The sequence below is a fragment of the Delphinus delphis genome, chromosome 19 (genome assembly GCF_949987515.2).
Source record: "Delphinus delphis chromosome 19, mDelDel1.2, whole genome shotgun sequence".
NCBI classification, from domain to species: Eukaryota; Metazoa; Chordata; class Mammalia; order Artiodactyla; family Delphinidae; genus Delphinus; species Delphinus delphis.
In genome coordinates, this window is record NC_082701.1 from 58,454,813 (window position 1) to 58,479,552 (window position 24,740).

General features: G+C 56.3%; 1 protein-coding gene across 1 annotated transcript; it reads right to left on the minus strand.

Moving 5' to 3' along the window:
• Window positions 1–177: 177 nt before the first annotated feature.
• ALKBH5 (alkB homolog 5, RNA demethylase) lies at window positions 178–23,816 on the minus strand. The gene is made up of 4 exons (XM_059997893.2): window positions 22,869–23,816; window positions 14,807–14,887; window positions 5,207–5,362; window positions 178–4,429 (listed from the first exon to the last, which is right to left on the minus strand). The coding sequence occupies exons 1-4, from the start codon at window positions 23,636–23,638 to the stop codon at window positions 4,252–4,254; spliced, it is 1,185 nt and encodes a 394-aa protein (XP_059853876.1). The 5' UTR covers window positions 23,639–23,816; the 3' UTR covers window positions 178–4,251.
• Window positions 23,817–24,740: the final 924 nt, after the last annotated feature.

Here is a 24,740-nt window from a genome sequence, read left to right on the forward strand (position 1 = left end):
TAACGGCGCTCGCGGCTGTGCTTGGAACCAGCCAGAAGGGAATGTTTCCACGGCCACAAATCAGGCTGGGTTTACCACTCATGTTCTAGACCAGTGCCTCCAACAGAGACACAGTGCAAGCCACACATGTAATTTCAAACTCCCTAGTAGCCAGACTTAAACAGTAACAGCAAACAGGTAAAATTAAATAGCATACTTTATTTAACCCAGGTATGTCCAAAATATTATCATTTCCATGTAATCAATATAAAGTAACTAATGATATTTTTTACACTTTTTTGTACTAACTCTTCAAATTCTGGTGTGTTATTTTACGCTTAAAGCACAACTCAATTCAAACCAGCCACGTTTCTTCAGGTGCTCAACAGCCGAGCTTCCAGTGGCTAATGTACTGGACAGCACAGGTCTAGACTTAAGAAATGGGTGGAGAAAATATTAACGATGCAGATTAAATTTAAAACTAATACTGAGGCTGAAACATTTCAATCCCACTAACAATCTGTTCATCAGTGAGTGATCAGTAGGTCATGTCTCAAATTTAAGGACAAACTTATTGGGAAGAGAGCAGGGTAGTAGTAGGCTGAACAGTGGCCCCCAAAGGTATCAGGTCTCAATCCCTGGAATGTAAAATTTTTTTAACGTTTTTTAACTTTGCCAGTGTGATTAAAGATCTTTACATGGGGAGATTATTTTTGGTTATCAAGGGAGGCTGTAATGAGGGAGAGGCAGAGGAGATCTGGGACACAGAAGAGGAGGCCGTGTGGCCACAGAGGCAGAGACGAGAGTTATGTGGCCACAAGTCAAGGAATGTCAACAGCCGCCGGGAGCTGTCAGACGCGAGCGTGGGCCTGCCACACTGATTCCAGCCCAGTGGTGGTGATTTGGGATTTCTGACCTCCAAACTGTGAGAAAATAAACGTCTGTTGTTTTAAGCCCCCGGACGTGTTGCGATCTGTTTCAGCAGCCACAGGAAACTAATACAGGTAGATGGGATGCAGCTCCGTTTACCATATTGTGGCTGAATTACCACCACAGGTGAGCTACAAATACAAGAACTCAACAACTAAAATCAGTAAGAGCATTCTGTGAGAAACAGCGGGCTAGACAGAACTTAAAGAGTGCTACGCTTTACTACTGGTAACTTACGTGCTACACATCTATCAGTACGCTCTACAATAACCTTACGCGTGTGTGTGTGTGTGTGTGTGTGTGTGTGACACACACCAGGTTGTCCTGTACCCTCACCAGAGCTCAGCACAGTCGGACACTCGTATTTTTTGAATGAATGAATGTGACTTTGGGCCTCAGTTTCCCCCACCACACAACAGGATTATAGGAATGGGATGGGTTCCCCAGCTGGGAAGGGCTGGAGCCTGACGTTGTTAGAGCACCTCTGTATACAAGCCTGGGCTGGGAGCAGAGATGGGACTCAGCACGTGGCCCAAACAGCTAGCTAGTGCCCCAGCAGAGGGCTGGGAACAGTCAGATTCAGGGACTCAGATACGGCCCCCCCATCTGCTTGGGAACTACTCAGAGGATTCTCACAGTCCCAGAGACGGGGTGCCATGGAACCGCTGTACAGGGACAGAAACCAGCGCCAGAGACACAGCAGGACCTCTGAGGGCTGGACCCCGTTCCTCTGGCCTCATCCCTCAGTCCTCAAGGCAAAGGGCCTCCTTCACTCACTAGGAAGAACCCAGGTCTGGCTTTATCACAGCTGCAGTGGAGAATCCCTCGCAGCTCCCCAGCCCTCCGCATGAGCCCCCATCCCGTGACCCAAGTCAGGGGCCCAGGCACGGTGTGGGTGACCTTTCCCTCAGCTCCAATGTCTCCTCTCCAGGGCATCCAGGGCCCTATCCGCCCAGCCCCGTGGCTACCCCTGCAGGCCCAACTGGCCACAGACCCCAAGGAGGCTCTGCCCACCCCACCCCCACTTCACATCCTGTCACTGATTTGCAGGCCTGAGCCCTGGCCACTCACTTGCTCCCTCTGGACTCTCCCCTCCCTGTTAAATGGGGAGTTAAGTGGCTTGCCAGGTTTTCACAGCAAGAATTTGGCCAAGCAGACTGGCTCTGGGCACTGGAAATGAATGAGGGAGACTCTAGACCAAAGCCCCTGATCAGAACCTGGGAGCCAGGTCCAGGATCTGGAGGGACTAAACCCCCTGGACCCCACCCCTACTCTACCCAAACCCCTCTGCCTCAAGCCTGGATCTGCATCCACCGCTCTACCGTACTCATCTTGAGAGCAGGGGCTGGAAGGGTTTTGCTCACTATGGGGCCACAGTAAGGGCTTGGCCAGCATATAGCAGGAACTCCAGAATTTGTTTAACGAGCAAAACCACCTACGTATTGTCTACAGAGGCCAGGCCCTCTCCTGCCTTTGCTCGTGCTGTTCCTCCTCCACTGGCCCGCAGCCTCTCTGATCACCCCAAGGAAGACGGGCTTCCAGAACTCAGCACAGTAGGATCCTGGCTCCTGTGGGCCCACGGTGCCCTGGGCACCTGGACATACGGCTTACGAAGTCCATCCTCCTTGCAGTTGGAGAAAAGACTGGGCGAGCCCGTCCTCAGCCCTGCGTCAGCAACTGCTCCTCTCCTCTGCAGCCTCGGTGGGCAATGAACTCTGCCCCCCCACCCCCTTCAGAGTTTCAGGGCAAAACAAAGGGATTAAGGAAGAACCAAAGGCAAGTCCTCTCTTACGACAGCATCAGACAACTGTTTCAAAATATATTAGATTTGGTTTTTATTGTAGAGCACACATATCAGGGCAAAGTGCTGCACACACAACTACAAATCATTTTTGGGAAAAAAGCTGTAAAAAAAAAAACAAAAAAAAACTGCAACTGCTTTAGTTATGCAGCCCCGACTCGAGGAATCCACACTGGCAAAGGAGCTCTGACCCCTGAGAGGGGCTTCTTGATGGGGGCTGCCCCCCAGCTTTCTGCAGCCTCTTCTGTAAGACTAGCCCCCTGGGATGGTAGCAGCCTGGGGACTGGGAGGGCCTCTGCTCTCAGCAGGCCTGGGTCTTGGCCCTGGCTGGCAAGAAGACATTCCTAATGAACCCAGATCAGCAAAACCTTGCAGCCTTCAAGGATCTGAGCAGGAGGAAACTGCCGAAGACTTCACTTATTTTTTCCCTTTCATTATTATCTTTTAAAGGACCCTTCCTTCCCCAGCTCTCATGCCCCTGAGGCGGAGGAGGCACCAACCCAGTCTGCAGGCCTGAGCTCTGGCCTTGGATGCATCCTGCAGGCGGACAGAGGGGGCGGGCAGCTTCCTATGGGGACTGACATAGGGAGAAGGCCCAAGGAGGGCCGATGGAGAAGAAAGGAAAGGGAAAGGAAAAAGCCAGGAGACCAAAGGAAAAAATGAAAACTCAGAACAAAAGAAAACAAAAACCCTACCACACACCACAACAATTTTCCATAGCCCAAACGCTAGACTCAGAAGGACACCAGTCCCTCCAGCTAGAAACAATTCCTAAAACTGCCCCAATACGGCAAGTCTAACTGTTCCACACAATCACACGTGTATGCTTAAAAGGAGCAACCCAGCAAAGAGGCAGGCTCCTGGCAAGAGGTCAGGACCACTGCAGCCGGCCCCTGGGCAGCCCAGGGACCCGTGGGCAGAGCAGGCCAGAGGGCATGCAGGAAGCCCGGGGTCTCAGCCAACTGAACAGCTCTGGGACAACAGGGGCTGGCACTACCTAGGCCTCTGCCCGGTCATCCCTAACAATTGCTGCAGGAGGAGCGGGTATCTGCGGGAGCTGCTGGGGCCTGGAGAGCAAGTGAGGGGTGGGAGGGCAGCAGGCCCCCTGCAGAGCCGGCAAGACCTCAACCCATGGCAGACAGTGGGGGGAGGGGGAGGAGATTGAACTTCATTTACAACACTAAGAAGATTTACATTTAAAGCAAAACAAGAATTTTTCTAAACCAAAACATTTTGTTGCTTTTAAATAAACCCAGCCAGACACAGCCCCACGTGAGGACAGCTGCCCCCCACGCCTCCACTGGCCACTCCAGCGTGAGCTTCTGTGCCTACAGATGCCAACAGCCTTTCCATCCAGGAGGAAAACCAAGAACACGAGAACCAGGTCCTGGCCAATTCTGTTCTTCAGCTTTAACAGGCAACAAACCAAGGAAAAAAATATAAGAATCAAAAAAAGAAAAGGAAAGGAAAAAAACCCCTCAAAACGCAACAAAAGGAGGGGCAGCTAGTGAGGATCAAGCCGAGTCCCGGAGGCTCAGGCCTCAGTGCCGCCGCATCTTCACCTTGCGGGCGGGGCTGCCCGCCGCCTCCGAGCAGTCCTCCCCGGGCTCGTAGGACTTGCGCCAGTAGTTCTCCGAGCTGAGGCTGCCCCTCCGCCGGTGTGTGGGCAGCAGCACCGAGCGCCGGTTCTCCTCCTTGTCCATCTCCAGGATCCGAGGCCTGTGAGGGAAGGGGTGGGGGAGGCGTTACCCAGAGACTGGCCCAGGGCCACCCCAGCTCACCAGGTCTCCATGGAGGGGGGTGTGTGGCAGTGGCAGAAGCACTGGCACCGTGTCTTTCTTTGCCCAGCAGGTGCCAACGGTCACCCCTCGTCTTTGAGACATTCCCCGGTTACCCTGTGGGGTCTGCTGGGCTCTGAGCCTGGTGCCCCAGGACACCGCCAAGGCTGCCGGGCAGAAGGCGGCTTTCCTATCACAGCCTCAAGCCCCTGCCTGGTTCTGGCATCCCCCTCGGCTTCTCAGTCCTCCCCCGACTCCCAGTCTCCCTCTCTGCTCACCAACCCCACCAGCCCTGAAACTACCAAGCTCTTACTGTCTCCGGCTCTCAGCCCATACGGCACCCCTGGCCCACACTGCCCCTCCCATACATCCTCCCCATCCTTCCAGCCTCAGCTTCAGCAGCTTCCTCAGAAACCCTTCTGAAACGGGCCCCTGCTCTGCGACCTTCCGAGGCCTGCACTTCCCTGCTAAAGTCCCATGTAACCCACCGGAGCGTGTGTCAGGGAGCAGGACCAGGGAAGGCGTGGGAAGGCACACAGCGTTCCCACAGGCGGATGGCCAGGGCTTAGTCGAGAATGCCACCAACCCCAGGGAACCAGAGAGAAGGCATTGGAAAGGTGGACAATGCCCGGCTCCCAACCACCTACCCCAGGCTTCCCACCCATCTTGCCCTGCAGCCAGGCCGTGGCGCCTGCGTTGAGGGACCGCAGCTGAGTACCTGTGGGCAGCATCAGGGTCTGCCTTGCGGTGGGACCGCTTGGGTTTCAGAGCCGGGTCCCTGTTGTTTCCGGACAGACGATCTGAGGCATAGCTGGGTGGTAACACGGAGCTACTCAGGGACTTTGTTTCCAACCGGGGTGCATCTAATCTCGTCCTGCAAAGGAAATGCACGTGGGGTCACCAGCAGGCCTCTGGGGAGGGTGTGGCCCCATTAGACCAATTCTTTCTCTGGCCGGGCTAGGTGGAGGCCAGCAGTCTCTGCTCTGAGGTTCAGTCTCCTCATGGTTCAACTAGGAATTGGTCCAGCTGACTTGCAAAGACCGCCCTTCCCAAGTTCAGGCTTAGGAGTCGGGAACGGGAACACTTCTGTTTGGAGACTTCCAGTGACCTGCTGCCCCAGGGGAAGGATCCCAGGGCTCTCTCAGCTGGATGAGACAGCCCCATCTCACCCTCCTCCGGCCCAGAGATTCTCAAGGGACAGCTACTGTACCTGCCAGAAGACTGAGGGCCCCACTGGTGGGCACCAACACACTCCAACAGACACATCCACCCCTGCCTGAAAAACCAGACAGGAAGGTTCCCCTGGTCCAGGCCTGTGGAAGGACTGGAAGGGAACAGAGTAAGAGCTTCCCTACCCTTACACGGGGACACCAAGGCTGTGGTAGAGCCAGGAGGAGGGCCCAGACCCAATCCCACATTCACGCTCGGCTCTGGTCCCAACACAGCCACCTGGCAGCTTCTGCTGGTTCCGGGACACTGACCAAGCCAAGGCCAGAGGGCTTCTGAAGGCAAAGCCCCCACCTGGCACTTGGAACACACCAGTCAGTCGAGGAAAAGCGTTCAAGTATGGTGGGGGAAGAAGGGATGGAGAAACTGGGTAGGGGTAGCCCAGGGCAGTGATCCGAGTCCTTTAAGAAGTCAGGCCAGGAGGAAGCTGGCCTGGGAAGCCTCAAAGAAGCCCCAAGGCCTCTTGTGGGATACAGAAGCCAGCAAGTCAGGCTGCTGGCAGCAAGGGGCAAGAGAGAGGCCTGGGGCGGGGAGTGATGGGGGCGCAGCTGGCAGAAGGCCCTGGAGGCATCTTTCCCATGGGCTGCTGGCCACAAAGGAACAACTGGGTTCTGAGGAAGAAGGTGCTATGGTACCTCAAAGGACATCCTCACAAGAACGCTGGGGGAAGAGAGCAGAAGGGGAACCCAAGAGCTGCCTTGGCTTCTTGGGAATGACTGCGCCCGGTCCTCATAACAGAAGGGAAGACTAGGTCAGTCAGGAGGGAAGGCACGTGTGCCAGGAAGTCCTGGGAGAGAAGTCTAGTCCAGGTGAGCCTCCAGGCCTCTTAGACAGGGAAGCCAGAAGGGCCCAGCTGCACTTACTGGCCCACCAGCCTCGGCTTCCACTCTGGGGACCCCAGGCTACAGGAGACAGGACCTAGGAGCAACAGAAGATCCAGCCCTGAGGCTGCCACTCAAGAGTATGGGCTAGTCACCATCCCTTTCAGGGCCTGTCTCCCCATCTGAGCAAAGGCCTCTTTCAGTTCTGAGGGTCTAAGTCGCCCCCTTCAAGGCTAGGCTCCTTTCGAGGGGCGCTGGGAAGAGGTGGTGCTGGGCACACCCAGACCTGAGGGTGGGAACCAGAATCACCAAAGCCCTGAGACCTCGTTGACCAGGCCAGGCCTCAGATCCCTGCGCTGAGAGCTCACACCAAATGTGACATGAGCCAAAAAGCTCGACTCAGAGGACTCCAGAGTCTGAAGCCTCAGGAAGGAAAGCGCCCCTCCAGCACTGCCGAGCCGAGCTGACCCGAAGACCCCGCGGGTGCCGGGAGCACACGCCCAGGACAGAAAAGCCCGTGTGGGCAGGACCCGCAGCCCAAGACCGTGAAGTGGTTTCCTCGGGTGAGTGCGGAAGGCCAGAGAAGAGCAGCGCCACCAAGAGGAGAGCCTGGCCCACACACCTCCGGGGCTGGAAGGCACATCCTGCCACGCAGGCATGGCTGGCACACACTGAGCCCTGCTGGGGCCCGCCCTTCCTGAGCTGCTTGCGACTAGGGCGGCCGGCCCGGGCAGCCGGGGGCAGTGGTGGGGGCCCCTCGCTGTGGGTCCAGGACTGCTGCGGAGGCTGGGGAGACAGGTGGGACCAGCTGAGAGTGGACAGAAGCCAGGCACACAGACAGGCTCTGTGTCCCTCCAGCTGCCTGAGAGAAGAAGAGACGGAAGGCGCAGCTCCCCCCACAACAGCTCTGCTACTGTCAGGGCCAGCCCTCAGGGAAGGGGTGATCAGAAGCAGCCCCACCAGAAACTCAGCCTCCCGCACCCACTTTGGGGGCAGTAGGAGCTCTGGGGCCCGACACATTCCCTGGGGCTGTTACAAGTACATCTCAGAACATTGGAGGAGCTCTACTTTTGAAAAGCCACCAAGCTGCAAGAAGCCGGGCTAGAGCCAGATGCGCAGCCCAGAGCCCACCAGCAGTGTGCCTTCAGAGCACACCCCCCTCCCCTCTTAAAGGGCAGCCAACTCCCAGGGAGCAGGCCAGGGTTCAGCAGACAGAGCCACAGGTTTGGAGGCAGGAAGCCCAGTTCTAGCAGTAAGGTCTGGGCCTGCGCCTCCTCGGGTGGTTAACAGGAACCAAGACCTTCCTTACAGATCTGAGCCAACATCCAGGGGTCATGGCAAGGCACCCCAGGTATGTCGGGACAGCCCCCAGGACAAAGCATGGACTGGTCCTAGGTACCGGGAAGCCGGAACCAAGGGAGGATGGCCAAGCATTAAGGTAACATTACCATGTGACCAGAGAGGAAGGGAGGAGACTGACTGTCTAGGTGCTGCCTTCTCGTTCCTTTATCAATCATGACTCCCGCGGAGAAGCTGCTGGGGCGGGGCGGGGCAGGGTGGGGGAGGGGGAGAGTGCGAAATCAGAGACCCAGTCACTGGCCTCAGCCACACAGCTGCTACCCCAGGATGCCCCTGAAGCCCAGGCAGGCTCTCTTCACCGTGGCAGAGCAGAGAGCTGTCCTGGCAGAGGCAGGCCACCGTTTCTAGGAGACGGGGAACCAGTCTGCACTTCAGGCCCCGCTGCTAACCACCCACAACTGCTGGTTCCGCCCTCCCCAAGCACCCTTGTACTACAAAGCCTGGCTTTCCCAATGAAGCGAGCAGGCAGGGCACAGTGAGGCAGGCCTGTCAGAGTACACTCCTCGCCTACGAGTGCCCTGGGCCCCCAGGTCTACGCTCCTGCCCCTCTAAGTATCAGACTCCCCCACAGCCCAGACCCACACCCATCCCTCCTGCAATAGTACCGCCTCCCAGCTCCCACCAACACCACACGCTTCTCTCCAACTCCTGCCCTGCTCTCCCCGCATGGCAGTGCTGACACGGGTGCAGCAGCCTGCTAGGTCAGAGGAGCCTGAAGGACACCTGAGTGTATCACCCAAAGAAAGGGCACCCCAAGCACGTACATGGTCCTGGGCTCCCAGCAGACCTCCCCCGACCCAGGCCAACAAAACACCCAGTCCCCAAGGGGAGCCTCTCCAAATCGCCCAGCCTGGTTACCACCACGCCATCCATGCCACATGCGTGTAACCCAGGGCCCCCACAGACGCCAGCCAGACCACAGGATCAGGGTGCTCAGGGATCCCCCAGTTCAGGCCCTGGTAAGGGCTCACTGTCCTCCAGGACACCAGGAGACCTGACACTGAGGCTGCTTTCCCGCACCGGGGCTGCTGACCACCATGGCTCTGGGCTCCCCTTTCCTCACGCTGTACCTGACCGAGCACAGCCGTCCTTATCCCTACCCCTGCCCCATCGAGATCAGAGGGGGCAACGGTGAGGAAGGGCCGAGAAGCACACACAGCAGTCTCGAGTTTAATCATCTCCAGCATCCCAACGGCCCCAATTTTCAGGTAAGAACACAGGGCTCAGGTAACCAACTTGTATTCAGTAAAAAAGGGACAGAGCCAGGCCAGGAGCCCAAGCCAGTCACATCCCTGGCGGCCTCACCGCCTCCTTATTCCTTAGGCAGGTTGTGGATACACCCAATCTCCGGACTCCCCGGGAACAAAGGTGCGTAGTCCTTGGTACCGGGACAAAAACCATGGAGACACAAGCAGTGGCAGGCAGGTGTCCCGGTGGGGGCCATATCTCATGCCTGGCCGGGATCAGGGAAACGAAGAGCTGAGGGACAAAGCCCAGCGCACACCCTCTGCTCATCCACACACACAGCCTTGCATTCGGCTGCTCTGCTTTCCGGGAGGGCCTCCCTCTGACCCCAGGGACCCCCGGACCGAATGACCCAGTAGGCCGTTTAGCTCAGCCTCCCACAGGCAGTCTCTCCTAAACAAGCCCCCACCTGCTGCTCCCAGGCCTCGGTCCTCCCCAGGGCCCTCCAGACCTCCCGCACAGCAGCGAGCACTCTGACGAGCTCCGACTGGGTCCCGCCCCATCCGTCTCCACTGTGTTCCCCACTCGGGGCCTCTATTAGGGACAGCACCTCCGCCTGACCTGTCCTTGCCCCTGAGCCTGTTCGAAGCCTGCCTGAGGCCCACACACCACCCCTGACTGCCTTCAGGCGGCACCTCTCTCGATAGCATTCCCTGACCAGCCTCCGGTGAGGCGCTAAACCTTTACCTTCCCCCAAAGGTAAAGTGAATGAGAAGAGACCACACTCACCACTTTCCCAGCACCAGCACAGAGCCCAGCACACACCAGCTTTGGTTAACATTTGGCAAGTGACTCTCCAGCTGCTTTTCCAAACTTCAGCCCACTGTGAGCCAAGCTCCACTTGACCAGCAGCAAAGAAACAGGCTATTTACACCGCCTTGAGCCGTTTCCTCTGGTTAATCATGCAGGAACACAAGTCTCGTAGGCCAACCCGATGCAGGCCTGGGGGCCTCCTGAACACCAAGAGATTGGGTGCCCTGGCCACCAACCAGAAGGCCCTGAGGGCCACAAGCCATCGCCTGATGCTGAAGTTTGGATCCAGTGCCTCCTTCCCCTCACTGCCCCTCCATTCCAGAGGCCCTCTATACTTCCCGCCTTCAAGCTCACCAATTCTGCCTGGCCAGCAGTTTCCAGCTCAGGAGCCAGAGCTACCAAGCGTGTCTCAACAAGCCCCCGAAGCTGCAGGTCGTCTTTTTGTTTGTGTTTGCTGGGCCCCAGTGGACACGCTCTGTGCTCCTAGGACAATGCTCACTCTGCTTGTGCTGTCTGAGCGTGCGAAGTGCCCACCTACCACAGACCCGGCCCCAAGGGAGCGCTAAGTCTCCTACATGCCCACCTCGGGTGCCTTGTGCACACGAGATGCTTCATGTTCCCAAGTCAGGAATCCCTGCTCAGAGATCACTCCAAACTGGCTAGAGAAGCCGAGGCAGTGAGCTGCCTGCTTGAACCCCTGTCCAAACAGAGTTCATACCCTCCACTCTCAGGGTTAATGTGTGGGAAGCACTCTACCCGGCGCCCAGCCCCTAGTAGCCGGGTGCTTGGCAGAGGGCAGCACACAAGGCCCTTAGAAGGCCGCACGTCAGGGAACTGTGGGAAAAACCAAATACTCCCCCACCCCAATGACTGCCACACCTCAGAAGTTGGCCAGCCTCCTGGTTCTCTAACCAGTCATTTAAAACTTAAACCACACTTCCAAAAAAGTAGGTCCAGCTTCCCTGCCAGGGGAACCAATGATTGACAAAGATGCATGCTGGGCAGCTTGTTCTGGGTGGGCTGGGAAACAGCGACATTCCAGGAAGTTGGGCGTATTCAAGAGCTGACCAACCTGCAGCCGCAGCCTCACCCCACACCCTGGAGGGTAGCCCCCTACCGCTTAAAATACTCTCAGCCCCCAGCTCTCTACTGGCACAGCAGAGGCAAGAAAGCCCTTCTGTATGTAAGGCTCTGGGTTCTTCAACTCACAGCATCCGCCCTGGGGCAGGGCTCGGGGTGTTCCACTGTGCAAACCACCAAGGGCCACAAGACCCAACACCAGGAGACCCAGGTTCAAGGCCGCACTCAGCCATTTACTGGTTGTGACCCCAAACAGATGACACTACACTGCAGCCTAGGGACTGCACCCCCGGGGAGGCTCTCCGAAGGTCACTCCCAGCGAGAAACTATGGCACCTCCTATGAAGACTCAGCATCATCCCCGTGCAAAGGAGCCGTGTTCTGCTGAGCCAGGCAGCACTTGACCGCCGCCCACCCGTTTCCCCCCATGAGGCCCTTAGAAAGACTACCGCAGTGCTGACCAGCCTGAAGTGGTGACAGAGGCCCCAGGCCCTCCCTCTGCAGCCTGTGCATCTATATCCAAACCTAAGAGAAGGCAGAGCTGGCTCCACCCTACCTGCCTACGAGGAGCAGGACCGGGCTCAGTGCCCAGGTCCCACCTGTCAGGATGTGGCCTCACCGAAGGACACAGAGTCAGCCAGGCACCCACCAAGGCCACATCCTTGACCCCTGGGCAGCGCCTGAGCCAGGATGCAACCCTTTTCATCAGGTCACCAGCTTGTCCTTTTGTACCTGGTGCTGTTCATCGACCGGAGCTGTCCTCCTCTGGACCGGCCTCAGTGCTGGGACTCAGATGAACACGGCTCTCCCTGCCCCCCACAGAACACAGCTTTGGAACTCACAATGGCAAGCGTACAGGCTGTGACAGCAGGGGGTAGGGGGTGGGCTGAGAGAGCTACACGTATATGATGCTTCCTGCGTGTCAAGATGGTTGACCCTCGAGCCTTGAAGGACGGCTAGGTTAACCAACTTTCAGCGCGTATAATGTGGGTCATCTGGGGGGTGGGTGTGGGTCAGAAGGGAAAGCATTCCCAACAGAGGCCACACTGCTGCAAGAGTCTGGGACATCAGTGCGTGGGCCACACTAGGAGCCGCAGGTAATTTAACGTTAAGTGGGAAGGAGACAACAGGGAGAACATTGAGGGAGGAGGCTGGATGGACAGGCAAAGTCCAACAGAGACCTTGGATTTTACTCTGCAGGCAAGAGAGCTGCCCTTGCCTCTGCTCTGGTCCCCTGGGTGGGCTGCCTACAGCTAGGCACTTCACCAGCTTAGCAGCCTAGGGAAGCTGCGGAGGTGGGGGCACCCATCCACTCCTTTCCAGCCCAGTCCCCGGCGGGCTCCTGGATACACTCAGGGCAGAAGGTCAAAGAGCCCAGTCACCCACAACAGCCATTCTCCTCGGTCAGAACGCTACAGGGGCTCAGCTGGCCAAAGAGCTTGTGGGGTGAGCTGGTTAACAGTGTGCAGAGTCCTGGGGACTTCCCTGGTAGTGCAGTGGTTAAGAATCCGCCCGCCAGTGCAGGGGACACGGGTTTGAGCCCTAGTCCGGGAAGATCCCACATGCCGCGGAGCAGCTAAGCCAGCATGCTGCAACAAATAGTAGCCTCCGCTCGCTGCAACTAGAGAAAGCCCACACGCAGCAACAACAAAGACCCAACGCAGCCATAAACAAATAAATAAACAAACAAACAAAAAAACAACAACAGTGCAGAGTCCTAGCTCCACCAAGGAGCATCCGGCTCGGGCAGACAGGTACGGGAGCCACCGCTCGAGGAAGGAAACAGCCAGAAGAACGACCCAACACTCCAGCTCTGGCCACTTCCTCCTGCACCTCCAGTGAAGCTTTCCCTGGGATGAGCTATTATGAGGAGCTGGGAAGGAACACCTAGAAGGCGCTGCTCTGGTTCTACTCCCCCCCCACCCTCATTCCTGCCCCGGGTGGGCCACCTGGTCTCTGGCTGCCGCTGGCGGTACCAGGCACACCTGACAAGAAATGACTGGGAAGGAAAGGCCAGAAGGGAGCAACACATTGGGCTGCCTCACTTCTGGGTCCTGGGTTTTGGACTGTGCTGGGAACCACAGGAAAAGCAAGCGGAAAAGCAGATAAAAACCCTTCTTCTGATGGATTCTGGGAATATTCTTAGGCTAGAGGAGAAACGCTGCCAGGCTGACCACTGACTGGAGTTCCCCTAGGTGCCCAGCGCCCTGCCTGTACCGCAGGACTGTCCCACAGGTCTGGGTCATCTCCATTCTACAGATGATAAAACAGACTCAATGTTCTGACTTGGCAAAGCGGCAGGGCCGTGCCAAAGAGACATCACCACCACAATGTACTGGAGCTCCGGACCCAAAGGGCCAAGATGCAGAAGTGATAAATTGCAGTTAAAAAGATGACCAAAAAAAAAAAAAGATGACAAGCCAGAGAATAAGGATGTACTTAAAAAAAGAAAGAGCTCCCAATGGCCAAAGCTGGGACAAGCTGAGCACAGAACAGACACCACAACTCCACACTGATGTCAGGAATGAGTGAACGAAGAAATAAACAAGTGGGGGACAAGACACAAAATCTCCTGTACAGAAGGATTCCAGGCAACCTCTGTGGCGACTCCGCCTCAAAGAGGTGGCACTCCGCCCTCAAAAAGGTGGCGCTCACCCCCCACTCCTTACACGTGTGCCGCTCACAGCGACGTCCCTCCTGGGAGGACAGTGTGGACAGGGGGCAACAGTGACGAACGCAGCCTCAGCCGGGCGCTCAGGGTCAGCGTTGACAGTGGAAGGTCCTGCGTCCTGGACGTGACGTGAGGAGAACTGCGCTGCCCCTCTGCGGTCTCCTCCCCAGACCCACAACCCCGGTGTAACCATGAGGCAACACCCCAACTGAGGGACCTTCCACCACACACCTGGCGGTCAGTGTTACCACGAATAAGGCAAGTCTGAGAAAGTGTTACAGTGGAGAGGAGCTAAGGTGACACGACAACTGCACATCCTGTGGGGTCTGGGACAGAAAAGGACGTGAGGAGAATCTAGGGAAATGTGAGTAAAGGATGGACTCCAGTTAACCGTCCCGGATCAGTATTGGTTCCGTGACTGTGATGAACATACCACACTGATGTGAGACATTACCAGGAAGGGGAACGGAGAGCTCTCTGCTATCTTCACAACTTTCTGTAAACCTAAACCTGTTCTAAAAAATAAAGTTTACTTAAATTAAAAAAAAAACAAATAAGGCAAGCTATAGGACATCCTGCTCCAGCCTGGGTCTAGGCACTGTCCTGCTCACTGACGACTACACGAGCCTGGGCAATCAGCCAGCCTTCTCAGGACCCCTGCCTCAAGGCAGGATTGTCTTGACCCAGCGTCCACGTGGTCAGTCCATTCACCTCGTGAGCAGAAAAAAAAGAAGTGCTGGAGATGCCAGGATTGGCAATGTTGGTCAGTGCGTCCCTGACCCCCTGGCCAAAGAAGAGGGACAGCCACAAGCCATGCGCCTGCTCAACACGCGGCCAGCCACCCACCTACATCCCCTGTCCTCACCCCCTGCTCCTCTCAGAAGTGAAAACCCAGGCATTTTTAAAGCAAGCTGCTGAGGCACAATCTAAAAATACTCAGTGAGAAGCACACGTGACAAATCAGAACCAAGGAGGAAGGAAAAGGAAGAGGTGGGGGGAGGCAGGGCCTGGAAGAATGTCCCCCAAATCCTGTCTCAAGACCCAGCCCACAAACACTGGGAGCGTGTGCTTTTGCTCAGCCCTCGTGCTGAGGGCTATTGACAGAGGAACCCAGACCTCCACCTGCAGTCAGGTCTGCAGGAGCCAGACACCAGGACACTTACTTCCTGAGGATGATGACTGCTCTGCGCTCCTTGATGTCCTGAGGCCGGATGCAGTGAGTGATTTCATCAGCAGCATATCCACTGAAAAGAAACACAGAGCACGTGAGCATGGAGAGTAGATGGACAACCAAAGATCCCCAGGGTTACGGAGACAGAAATAGGGTCCCAGTCTTAACGGCCACCCTCCACCCCATTACGTGACATGTTCAAGGATCTACGTGGGAGGAAATAACGTGTTAAGTTCCAGGATGCTTTTGCCCAGAAACCACTGAAGAGAAAACCTGGAATGAGGTAAAAGCAGGTCTTAAAGCAGAAGCAGAAGCAGGAATCTCCTTGCACAGGCCAGGAGCCCTTCTTTCAAAGGGTCCCCAAGAGGGCACACCTTTAGTGGCTTTGGAGGCCGATGGAGTGACTCAGGCCAGACCCTGGGGAGAAGATAAGAACTGCATCTCCCCCTCCCCCACCCTTGGGCTGGCAGAGGAGGCCAAGGCAGACACTGACAGCACTGAGTCACCAGAGAGAACTAAGGCTGCAAGGTTCAAAAAGAGAATTTGTCTACTTGGAAAAAATGCTTTCAAACACCTTCATTTTGGGGGATCCAAAATCTTGAAGACAACTGTGTTTGGAATATTTTAAAAATTCCCATCACACTCAAGTATCTATTTATTTCCTTCATCAAGTTACATGATTTTGAAAACTGCTCAAACCAATGAATGTGGGTAGACGGCTGTCCTCTTCACAGCTAATGTCTCTCCGATTTGAAACTCTGGAAGCAAACTCAGCTCCCTGAGTACAGGCCCTCACTGGGAGCCTGGCAGCCATGAGGCACTCCCACCCCCCACTAAGCCCTCCACTGAGCCAAGGCAGCTCCGCAGCCACAGGCCTCCTCCCCCTGCTCAGGTTCCCTGGCTGCCACCGGGGACCACCAATCTTCTCTATTCAGCTGCTAATCAGCTCCTTCTCAAGGGCAGCTGTGAAGACATGGATGGAGCAATGGTCAGAAACACCACAGGCCTGGGAAGGACTCCTCAAAATGGCCAGGCTGCCCCCACGTGGGCAAGAACTAGATGCAAGAGCGAATAAACAGTCCTAGAGAGAAGTACCTCTGATTCAGAAATCTGATTTGGGGCCATGTGGAGGGCAGAGAAAAGAGCTCTTATTTTAGGGATTTTCCCCTTTGAGCTGCTCCTCGACCACAGGTTTTCAATTTTCTCTGTAAATAACCGTCCTGTGAGATAACTACGGACAAATGTCCACAGTCAAATCAATCTGGAAATATTGATGAGTTTAAGAAAGCACTGGTATGTTAAAGGACCTGAGAATTACTACAGCTGACTTTAACTGAGCACTGACCAAGGAACCTTCTCTCAAACAACACCTATTAACATCTGCAGGCGGGAGTTCCCTGGTTGTCTAATGGTTAGGATTCAGCGCTTTCACTACAGAAGCCTGGGTTCGATCGCTGGTCGGGGAACAATCCCACATGCCGCGTGGCATGGCCAAAATACAAAAAAAAAAATTTAGGGACTTCCCTGGTGGCCCAGTGGTTAAGACTTCGCCTTCCAATGCAGGGGGTGTGGATTCGATCCCTGGTCAGGGAGCTAAGACCCCACATGCCTCATGGCCAAAAAACCAAAACATAAAACAGAAGCAATATTGTAACAAATTCAATAAAGACTTTAAAAAATGGTCCACATTAAAAAAAAAAATCTTTAAGAAAATATCTGGAGGCCCAGTGAGAAATGCCATACAGTGATCGAGGAGTTGAAGAGACCTGGGTTACAACCTGAGCTCTGTCACCTTAGCTGAGTCACATGCTGGGCCAACTGCAGGGACAGCAGTAGATTCTCGGGTGTTCATGTGGTGCTGCTCTGTGCTCTGTCACTTACGACATTCCTTTGTGGTGACTAATGATGAGACTGTTAAAAGGGTCAGTGCTCCTGCTCGTCTCTTCTAGGCAGAACTACAGTTATATGTCTTCCTGGTTAGCACCCCTGGAGAAGAGCAGCGGGAGGCCCACCTGCAGGGCTACCATGAGAATTCAGTGAGATAATGCAGGGTGCCTGGCACCCCCATTTACTGAGCACGTGACACAAGCCAGGCGTCCTGGACAACCTTCATCCAGGCTCCCCCTGCAGCAGAGGCCTCCTGGGCCCCCTCCCAGGGCTAGGAGCTCTAAAGCTTATCCTATGCTCTCTCTTGTCACTCCACATTAGGGGAGTGCAGATCTGGGTTCCAAGACAGTCCCATACTAACACGGGACTTTGCCAAAGAGTGAAGTCCAGTTCCCCAAAGGCAATCCAAGGCATATTTCTAAGGCCTAGACCTGCAGTACCGGTTGCAGGCAACCTTCCTTACTGTTAACGAGTGTTACTAATCTGTTTGACTTGGCTATAGGACCTGCCAAGGGCCCTGACTTCCCATCTTCAGCAAGGAACTGCATCCTGTAACACAGAAGCAGCAGATCCAGACGCTGGTCAAATTTTAAGTGCCCCCCACCTCCCAACGTGCTCCAGAACAAAGAGCAAGTCATGCCAGGTTCCTGTCCCCCAGCCCAGGCCTCAGAAGAACTAGTGCAGAAGCAAGACCACACGGGCCCACAGAAATGACCATGGCGCTCACTGACCCCCACCTGAAGAACTCACTGGCACTGGTCTTCTAGAACTTCCTGGCAGCTACGACACAGCCTACTGACCCCGTCCTCAGTATCAAGCTCTGCTGCAAGTAGGAGGCTCCAAGTCCTATCAGAGGAAGCTCTTCTGTCCAAACTTCAGCAGAAAGTGTCCAACAGAGACCACAGAGGATTATTTACTGCTAAGGAACTTACTTGCTACAAGACAAACTGTTTGAAAGTGCCAGTCTGCCAGCTTGAAACTTAATATACCCTGGGTCCAGGCCTAACCTTGGCATGAAGAAAAGTTCCAGTGCCTCCTCCTCTTTTGTTCTCACAGGGAAGGGAGAGGGGAAATACCTGAGGCTGGTACTGCCCTGCACTGAGCCCAAGCACCGCCCCCCCCAATGCAGCAGTGACTAGTGTGCTGCAACCACCCAGAGCAAGAGCCTGGCTGTCACCCACCACACTATGCCTTAGAGTGACTCTTGAAAAGTCTCCCCTCTCTTGGGAAGCTCTGCTCAACTCCCCAGGCTGGGTTCCGCCACACCACCCACCCAACCCTCTCTGCTACTGCAGTTCGGCCTTGTGGCAACTGTCTTCCCCACAAGACAGAGCTCTGCAAAGGCCTTACTCATCTCTGCATACAGCAGACGCTAGATGACGTGTGTGTGTCGAGGTCAACGTTCCTACTGCTGTGAAGACTCAGTTTCTGCATCTGCAAAACACAGACTGCAGCAAGTCCTTCCTCAGAGGATCAGGTGCAGGTCAAATGAGGAGTCTGGAAGACTCTTTATAAGGGGCTGTGCAGGACTACACACCTCTCCTCTAGGGGACAGCCTTGGAGACGGAATTATTAAGGCACAGTTCCAAGGTGGCCGCCATTCCCCATCTACTCTGTACCCTGCCCAGGGCAGACAGAGCCAGAGATGGAGGGCCTGGCTGAGATCACCAAGACTGCCTGGCGACACCTCCCTCCAGCGGGGGCACCTGCTCTGGCAGCCCCCATGAGCCTGCCTCACCCCTGAGAGGCCTACAGGACCTCACTTAGGATTTGGGGGGCAGCAGGCCAGCCACCTGGGCACAGGGGCAGAACTGTGACCTCAGACTCAAGTTACAATCACACCTGAACCTCCTAGAAGACACATGGCCTAACACGATGAAGCAGTCCTGGGGCTTTCTGAACCCAGAAGGAAGAAGGCCAACCTGCTCCAAGTCCCAATTCTGTACACATCGAAGTATAAACAGAAAGCAGCTGAGCACAGAGGCAGCTTGTTTCCAGACACTTCACCAAAACCTCAAGCCTTCGGTCACGTGAAAGACAATCAATCTTTGCTAACAACTCTAGGACTTCAACAGCCCCATTTTGCAGAGGCAAACTAAGGCCCAGAGAGGTTAAATAACTTGCCCAAAGTCAAACAGCTAAAGTGGTGGCAATGGAACTCTAATCAAACTCTCGGTTTCAGTGTCTATGCTACACTGGTTTTTGTTTTTTGATGGGAGTGGCGGTGGGGAGAGGTAGGTAACGAGGAGTAGGAAGAAAAGCCCATCTGTGTTTCCCAGTGACAAGGTCCAATCTGTCGTGGGGGCCTCACCGACCTCAGCAAAGGATACAGGTATTCCAACCACCTCCAGGGAAAAAGTCCGCAAAGATGAGCCCATGCCTCCAGCGAGTTAGCATCATATCCCAGTAACAGCAGCACACCAACGGCCCAGCCAAGAATGGCCAGCCAGCCCTGAAACTTTTATGGCCTATTTATTTTCTGCTTTCTCTGACCTTCATGACTAAGACCATCACTAGCCTGCTAGCTTCCTTTCCTTTGCTGCCCTCTGCCTTCTTCTCACGCCTGGCAGAACCAAGGCCAGCCAACACCCCGTAGCCCAGCTCCTCCTGAGAATAAACAGCCCTGACTTCATCCTCAAGTTCCTCCCCCTCTCACGGAATCAGAAGATTCCACACAAGAGATGTGGCCCAGACCTATCTGCCCTACATTCCTAACTATTTTAAGCCAGAAAGCTAAATTTTGCTTTCAACCAGCTGAACATGATCAGTCCTTTGCCCAGAACTGAAGGGGTGCCCGCTCCACCCAGTATCAACTGCTATCTGGAAGTCACAGGCTGCGCTCACCACTGCGTGGTCTCATGGCTGGGCGATACAGTAATTTGCAGACAGGTGGCTAAGGCCTGGCTCTTTGGGCATGTGGCCACCGCAACCACAGACCACTCAGCAGTGATTAAAAATAGCAGCAAGTATGCAATTAGCCTTGAGGTAATTATTCCAATTAATCCATCTGAAATCTGTTTTAATCTGCCACTTACCATACAGGGAACAGGAAAAGGAATACAAGATGAACTGATGTAAGGAGATAAAAAAGATTTATTTCTCTAGAGAACAGCATTAAGACAGGACCCACTCAGGCCCAGCGTGGAAAGGTTACAGGAAGACAACTCCCAGCTGGCTTGGAAAGAAGTCTGAAGCACTTCCAGAAGGGTCTGCTCCGGAGTTGCTCTAAATGCCCACGTCTGGACACTGCTGAGTCAATGTTTGCCACACACTGGAATCCACGCTGACAACTATTAAATATAAAACTGTATTCCTGCCATATTGCCTTGGACGGGTACAGACACCACTGCCATCAACAACACAAGTCTGAGTCAGATGAGAACTACTAGAACCCCTGCCCACCTGTAGAGAACCACTGTGTTCATCAGCCCCTTCCATCGGCAGCCTTACAGCTCATTACCTCTGCGCTGGGATACTTACCAGGAAGTGAAAGCAAGCATCCCCTCTTACCAGCTCAGGGAAGAGCCCGAGCAGGACTTGCACAGAGGCAGCACTAACATGCAGGTGTTCACACACCTGCATAGCAAGTAAGCTCAGAGAGCTAAGTGAACAGGTGCTGGAGAACTTAAATTAGCGGGGGTGTCCGGAACCTGAGAGCAGTAGCTCTCCCCTGGGGGACGTTTCACCCCTGGGAGACACGTGGCAGTGTCTAGAGACATTTCTGGTCGTCACGGAAGGTGCTTCTGGCATAGCAGACAGAAGCCAGGGATCCAGCTAAACGTTCCAAGAGGCACAGGACAGCCCCCACAAGGACTGCCCACACGTCAACAGGACTGCGGCGGAGGAGCTCTGCTCTAGAGCTTCACCGAGGCACGCCACACCAGAACGTCTACCTCAGGTCCAGGCTGGCTCTGAGGACTAGTAAGGAGCTCCAGCTGCCTCTAGTCAGCACCTACCCCTCACCTAGCCCTCATGCGCTCCCCTCCGCCCGCACCTCTGCTCAGCGGCTCACTCCCAGTCACCTCCCAGCCCCCTTCAAGTTCCTGAAAACCTCCAAACTCCACAGTGGAGTAAGACATCCCCCCCAGTGTACTCCTGCGGTTACCTTCCTGGGCTGTAACTAACTGACTGTGGCCTCCCCTGGGCCGTGAACTCTGTGAAGGGAAGAGCCATGTTTAAGGCTCCCCCAAATCCCTAGCCCCTTCCCCGCCAAGAGAGCAGGGGAGCACGAAGTGGCTGTGTATGGTCGACCCTGTGCCAGGCCCTCTGCTAGACTCCGAATCACCACCTTTAGCTCTAACAGGCTGTGCAAGTTGCCATCACCCTATTTACAGATGGAAAAGCCAGCTCAGAGAACGCCCACAAGGTCCCAAAGCAAAGGAGAGGAGAGCTGGGTTCAAAGCCAGGGGCAGCACTTTTCAGGACGTGGCCGAGCCTCCCACACTGACCCCTCAGCCAAGTCAGAATCCAGGAGGAAGGGACTGGGAAAGCCTCGGGACTTCACCACTCTAAGGCAAAGATGAAGAGCGTTTTCCTGGTGATGCAATCCCGCTGCTGATCGCTAACAGACCTGCGCTTTAGGAACCTGAAACCTCTCCTCAATACAGGGTGTGCGTGTGTGGGAGGGAGGGGGCTCTGCAAGTCACAGACTGCCTCTTGTGGCCCCCCCTTTACACACCGGGCCACTGCCAGACCTCCTGCTGACAGCCCTGAGGACCTGTGATGATGTGGGAAACCAGTATCCCCTTAGGAGAGCAAATGGCCCTCGTGCGAGAGACCCCTTTAAGCACGGAGAGCCCTTCGATGAAGTCAGACACCTAACTGCCTTACACGGCAGGCCACTTGGGAGAGTGTGCCCTGGAAATCCCATCTTAAAGGGCTCTGCCAAGACATCCATCTGGAGCACCACGTAGATCCGAGGAGAAGCCGGGAGCCCACGTGACAAGGGGGTACCTGAGAGGTAGGTGGCCTCTAGATTTCGACGCATAAGGAAGCCGAAGTACTGCTCCTGCTGCCACTGACTTCGCTAACTGCCCCCTCAGGAGACATGGTGGGCACCACACGGCTCTGCTGCCATTCCCAGATACGGAGGCAGCCTCAGCTGTTCCCCTCAAATGAGACAGAACACTTGCCTCAGGGCACTGAGAGGGCTCCCGGGACCCTGCTTCTCCCCGTGACCGTGGCCTACGGCACTGACCGAAATTCAGAGGTTAAGCTGCTCACAACAAAAGTGCAGTGCCTGCCGATCCTGTACTAGAATTTGGTGGTCAACCAAGCTGCTCGGAACAGCTGCAGTCTAGATCTCCTAAGAGGTTTTGGGGATTACTGAAGTACATCGTTCGATTTACTTGCTTCAGGGCTGGAAGCAGGGAGCTTCCAAGTAAATTTTCTGCTTCATATAAACAGCAAAGGTGTTGCAGCAGGCAATCTTCTCTGAGGGCCAGGGCACTGAGCTAACTCTCAGCAGGTTCTGGGGCTGAAAATAGGCCAAGAGCCTAAGATCTGCTGAACAGCTACAAAGCCTAATACCAGGAAAAGAGACAAGCTTTATTTTGTTTCATATGGTCCTGATTACAGGTAATGCATCTTACAAAGGACCAATGGGCTCTTCTGCAGCCAAGAGGGACTGAATTTTAAGTTTGCTGCACTCTATTCCTGGTCCAACCCCTGATCTGTTCAACTCCAGGGAAGCCACTCCCCCTCCTGGGAATGAAGAACGTGTATCAATTAAATACGCTCAAGGGCTTTCCTCTGTGAGGATCTCCTCTCTTAAAGGAATCCACGAACATGTTCTCTGTTAAAAAGACCAAGAATGGCAAGTTGGAAAGACTTTTAGACGGTAATGCCAGCTAATTTTTTTAAAAACACAGAGTTGGAAATGGAGGCCCAAAATGGAAGTGACTTGCTCAAATCACGAAGGTAAAGGAGACTCCGAAAACCACCCTTCCAGAAAGATGCCTTTAGATTAGTTCTGGGTCAAGTCTGCGATCTCGTCAAGTCTGCCCACGGGATAGAAAATTCTAGCTCAGCTCCCTGTTTTCTTACTGCCCGTGTTTTAAACGCAGACCCCTTTCCCCGCCCCCCACCCCCGCCCCGCAAACAGAAGCCTGGGTCAGAAGCGGAAAGCGCGGGCTCCTGGGGGCCGCTCCCTCCTCCCAGGCGGTTACCTGAGCACAGTCACGCTCCCCCTGCGCACCGGCAGGGAAAGCACGGGCTCCGACACCCGGATAGGCTTGAACTGGAACTTGCAGCCGAAGCACAGCGCGGAGTCGCTGAAGAAGGACACGGACACGATGGGGCGCTCGAAGATGTGGATGGGGTCCACGTGAGACACGATGCAGCCGCCGGGCTGGTAGTCGTTGATGACGGCGCTGTTGACGAAGCCCTCGGGGATGACGCGATGCTCCACCAGCTTCTGGATCACCAGCTGGTGCACCCACTCGGGGATCTCGTCCACGTCGCCCGGCGGGTAGAGGCGCTCCTGGCCGGGTCCGCGCTTCTGCAGCTGGGCGCCATACGTGTAGCCCTCGCCGAAGAAGTACTTGTTGCGCAGCGGGGCCCGGTCCACCGTGTGCTCGTTGTACAGGCCCTTCTCGGCGCGGGACACCACCTCGTCGATGCGGGCCTCGATCTTGGCGCACTCGTCCTGGCTGAACAGGCGCATCTGGCGGATACCGCTCTTCACCTTGCGCGCTTCCTCCTCCTTCTGCAGCTGCTGCTCCTCGAAGTCGCTGCGCTCGGGGTCCGAGTCCTCTGGGTACTTGCGCTTGGCCCCGGGCGCCGCATAGGGCTCGGCCGCGGCGGCGGCGGCAGCGGCGGCGGCCACTGCGGCGGCGGCAGCGGCCGCGGCCTCCCGACTGCCCGCCTTGTAGTTGTCCCGGGATGTCATGGACTTGAGCTTCTCCCGCAGGTCCGTGTAGCCGCTGGCGGCCGCCATGGTCCACGCCGCTGCTCTAGGGCCCTCCGCGGCGGGCGGGGCGGCCGGGCATGGCTCTGGGGGACGCGCCCGGGCCCCGGGCCGCAGAGGCCCTCAGCGCCAGGCCCGCGAGCGAGGCCGCGCCGCCCAGCAGGGGCGTCGAGGGGCGGCGGGGCGGCCTCAGGGACGGCGAGTCATGCGGCGACGGCGACGAGGCTCCCTCCTCCTCCGCCTTCTCCGCGTCCCGGGGGGCAGGGGCGCCGGCAGGGCCTCATGCCGCGCAGGGCGGCCGCGGAGGCTCGGCCCGACTCCTGGCCGGACCCTCGGACGCCCGGCTCGGCCCGCACTTTAAAGCGCTCCTCACGACGTCACGGCCGCCCGCCCGACGTCCGCCAGCGCCTCTCCTCAGCGGGCGGCTCCGCGCGCAGGCGCAGTACGACCGGCCACGGCGGCTCCGCGTGCAGCGAGCATGCGCGCGCCTGCGGCCGGGTCAGCAGAGGGGCCGGCGCACGCGCAGACGGGGGCCGTCCACCGCCCCTCCCCCACCCACTGAAGGGCTCCGCGAACGCCCCAAACAGCAGCCTGCCTCCTGTCCGCGCCTCCCCCGCGGCCGTAGGGCTCCCTCCACGGGGGTGCGCTCACGCCGTCAACGCTGTCGCCACGCTACGTCACGGCATCGTCCGAACGCCCGAAATCGCCTCAGCCCCCAGCGCGCAATCACCGGGGAACCGACACAACCCAGCCTGCCCGGTCACCGCCCCCTTGGCGCTTCCACTTTTGTCACTGGGCCACCGGCCACGCGCCGGGCAGGCCCAGACGGCAGCTTCCGGAAGCCGGTTGGCGCGCATGCCTGTCAATCCGGCGGTCGCCTTGGCTACTGCGTCCGTCCCCTAATTAGCGGCGGGCGGGCCGCGAGGACCCCTGAAGGGTGACCGGGTGGCTAAGGGAGTGCCTGAGTGGAGACCAGACCGCAGCGAAGCGCTCAGGGCGCAAGGATACGCTCAGATTGCGGCGCCGAGAGCCCCGGCCCAGCCCCCGGCCCGACGGCTGCTGCCACAGACACCGCCCCCTCGCCGCCGCCCGGCGTGTACGTTGTCCTAGTCACGTCCCGGCGGCGGCGCGT

Excerpts from the sequence above, each read along its gene's own strand:
- ALKBH5 (XM_059997893.2), bottom strand. The coding sequence starts at position 23,638 with ATGGCGGCCGCCAGCGGCTACACGGACCTGCGGGAGAAGCTCAAGTCC. Across the intron at positions 14,888-22,868 it reads GGGAGCGTGACTGTGCTCAG|TGGATATGCTGCTGATGAAA; the intron begins GTAACCGCCTGG and ends GTTTCTTTTCAG. Across the intron at positions 4,430-5,206 it reads GACCCTGATGCTGCCCACAG|GCCTCGGATCCTGGAGATGG; the intron begins GTACTCAGCTGC and ends CTTCCCTCACAG.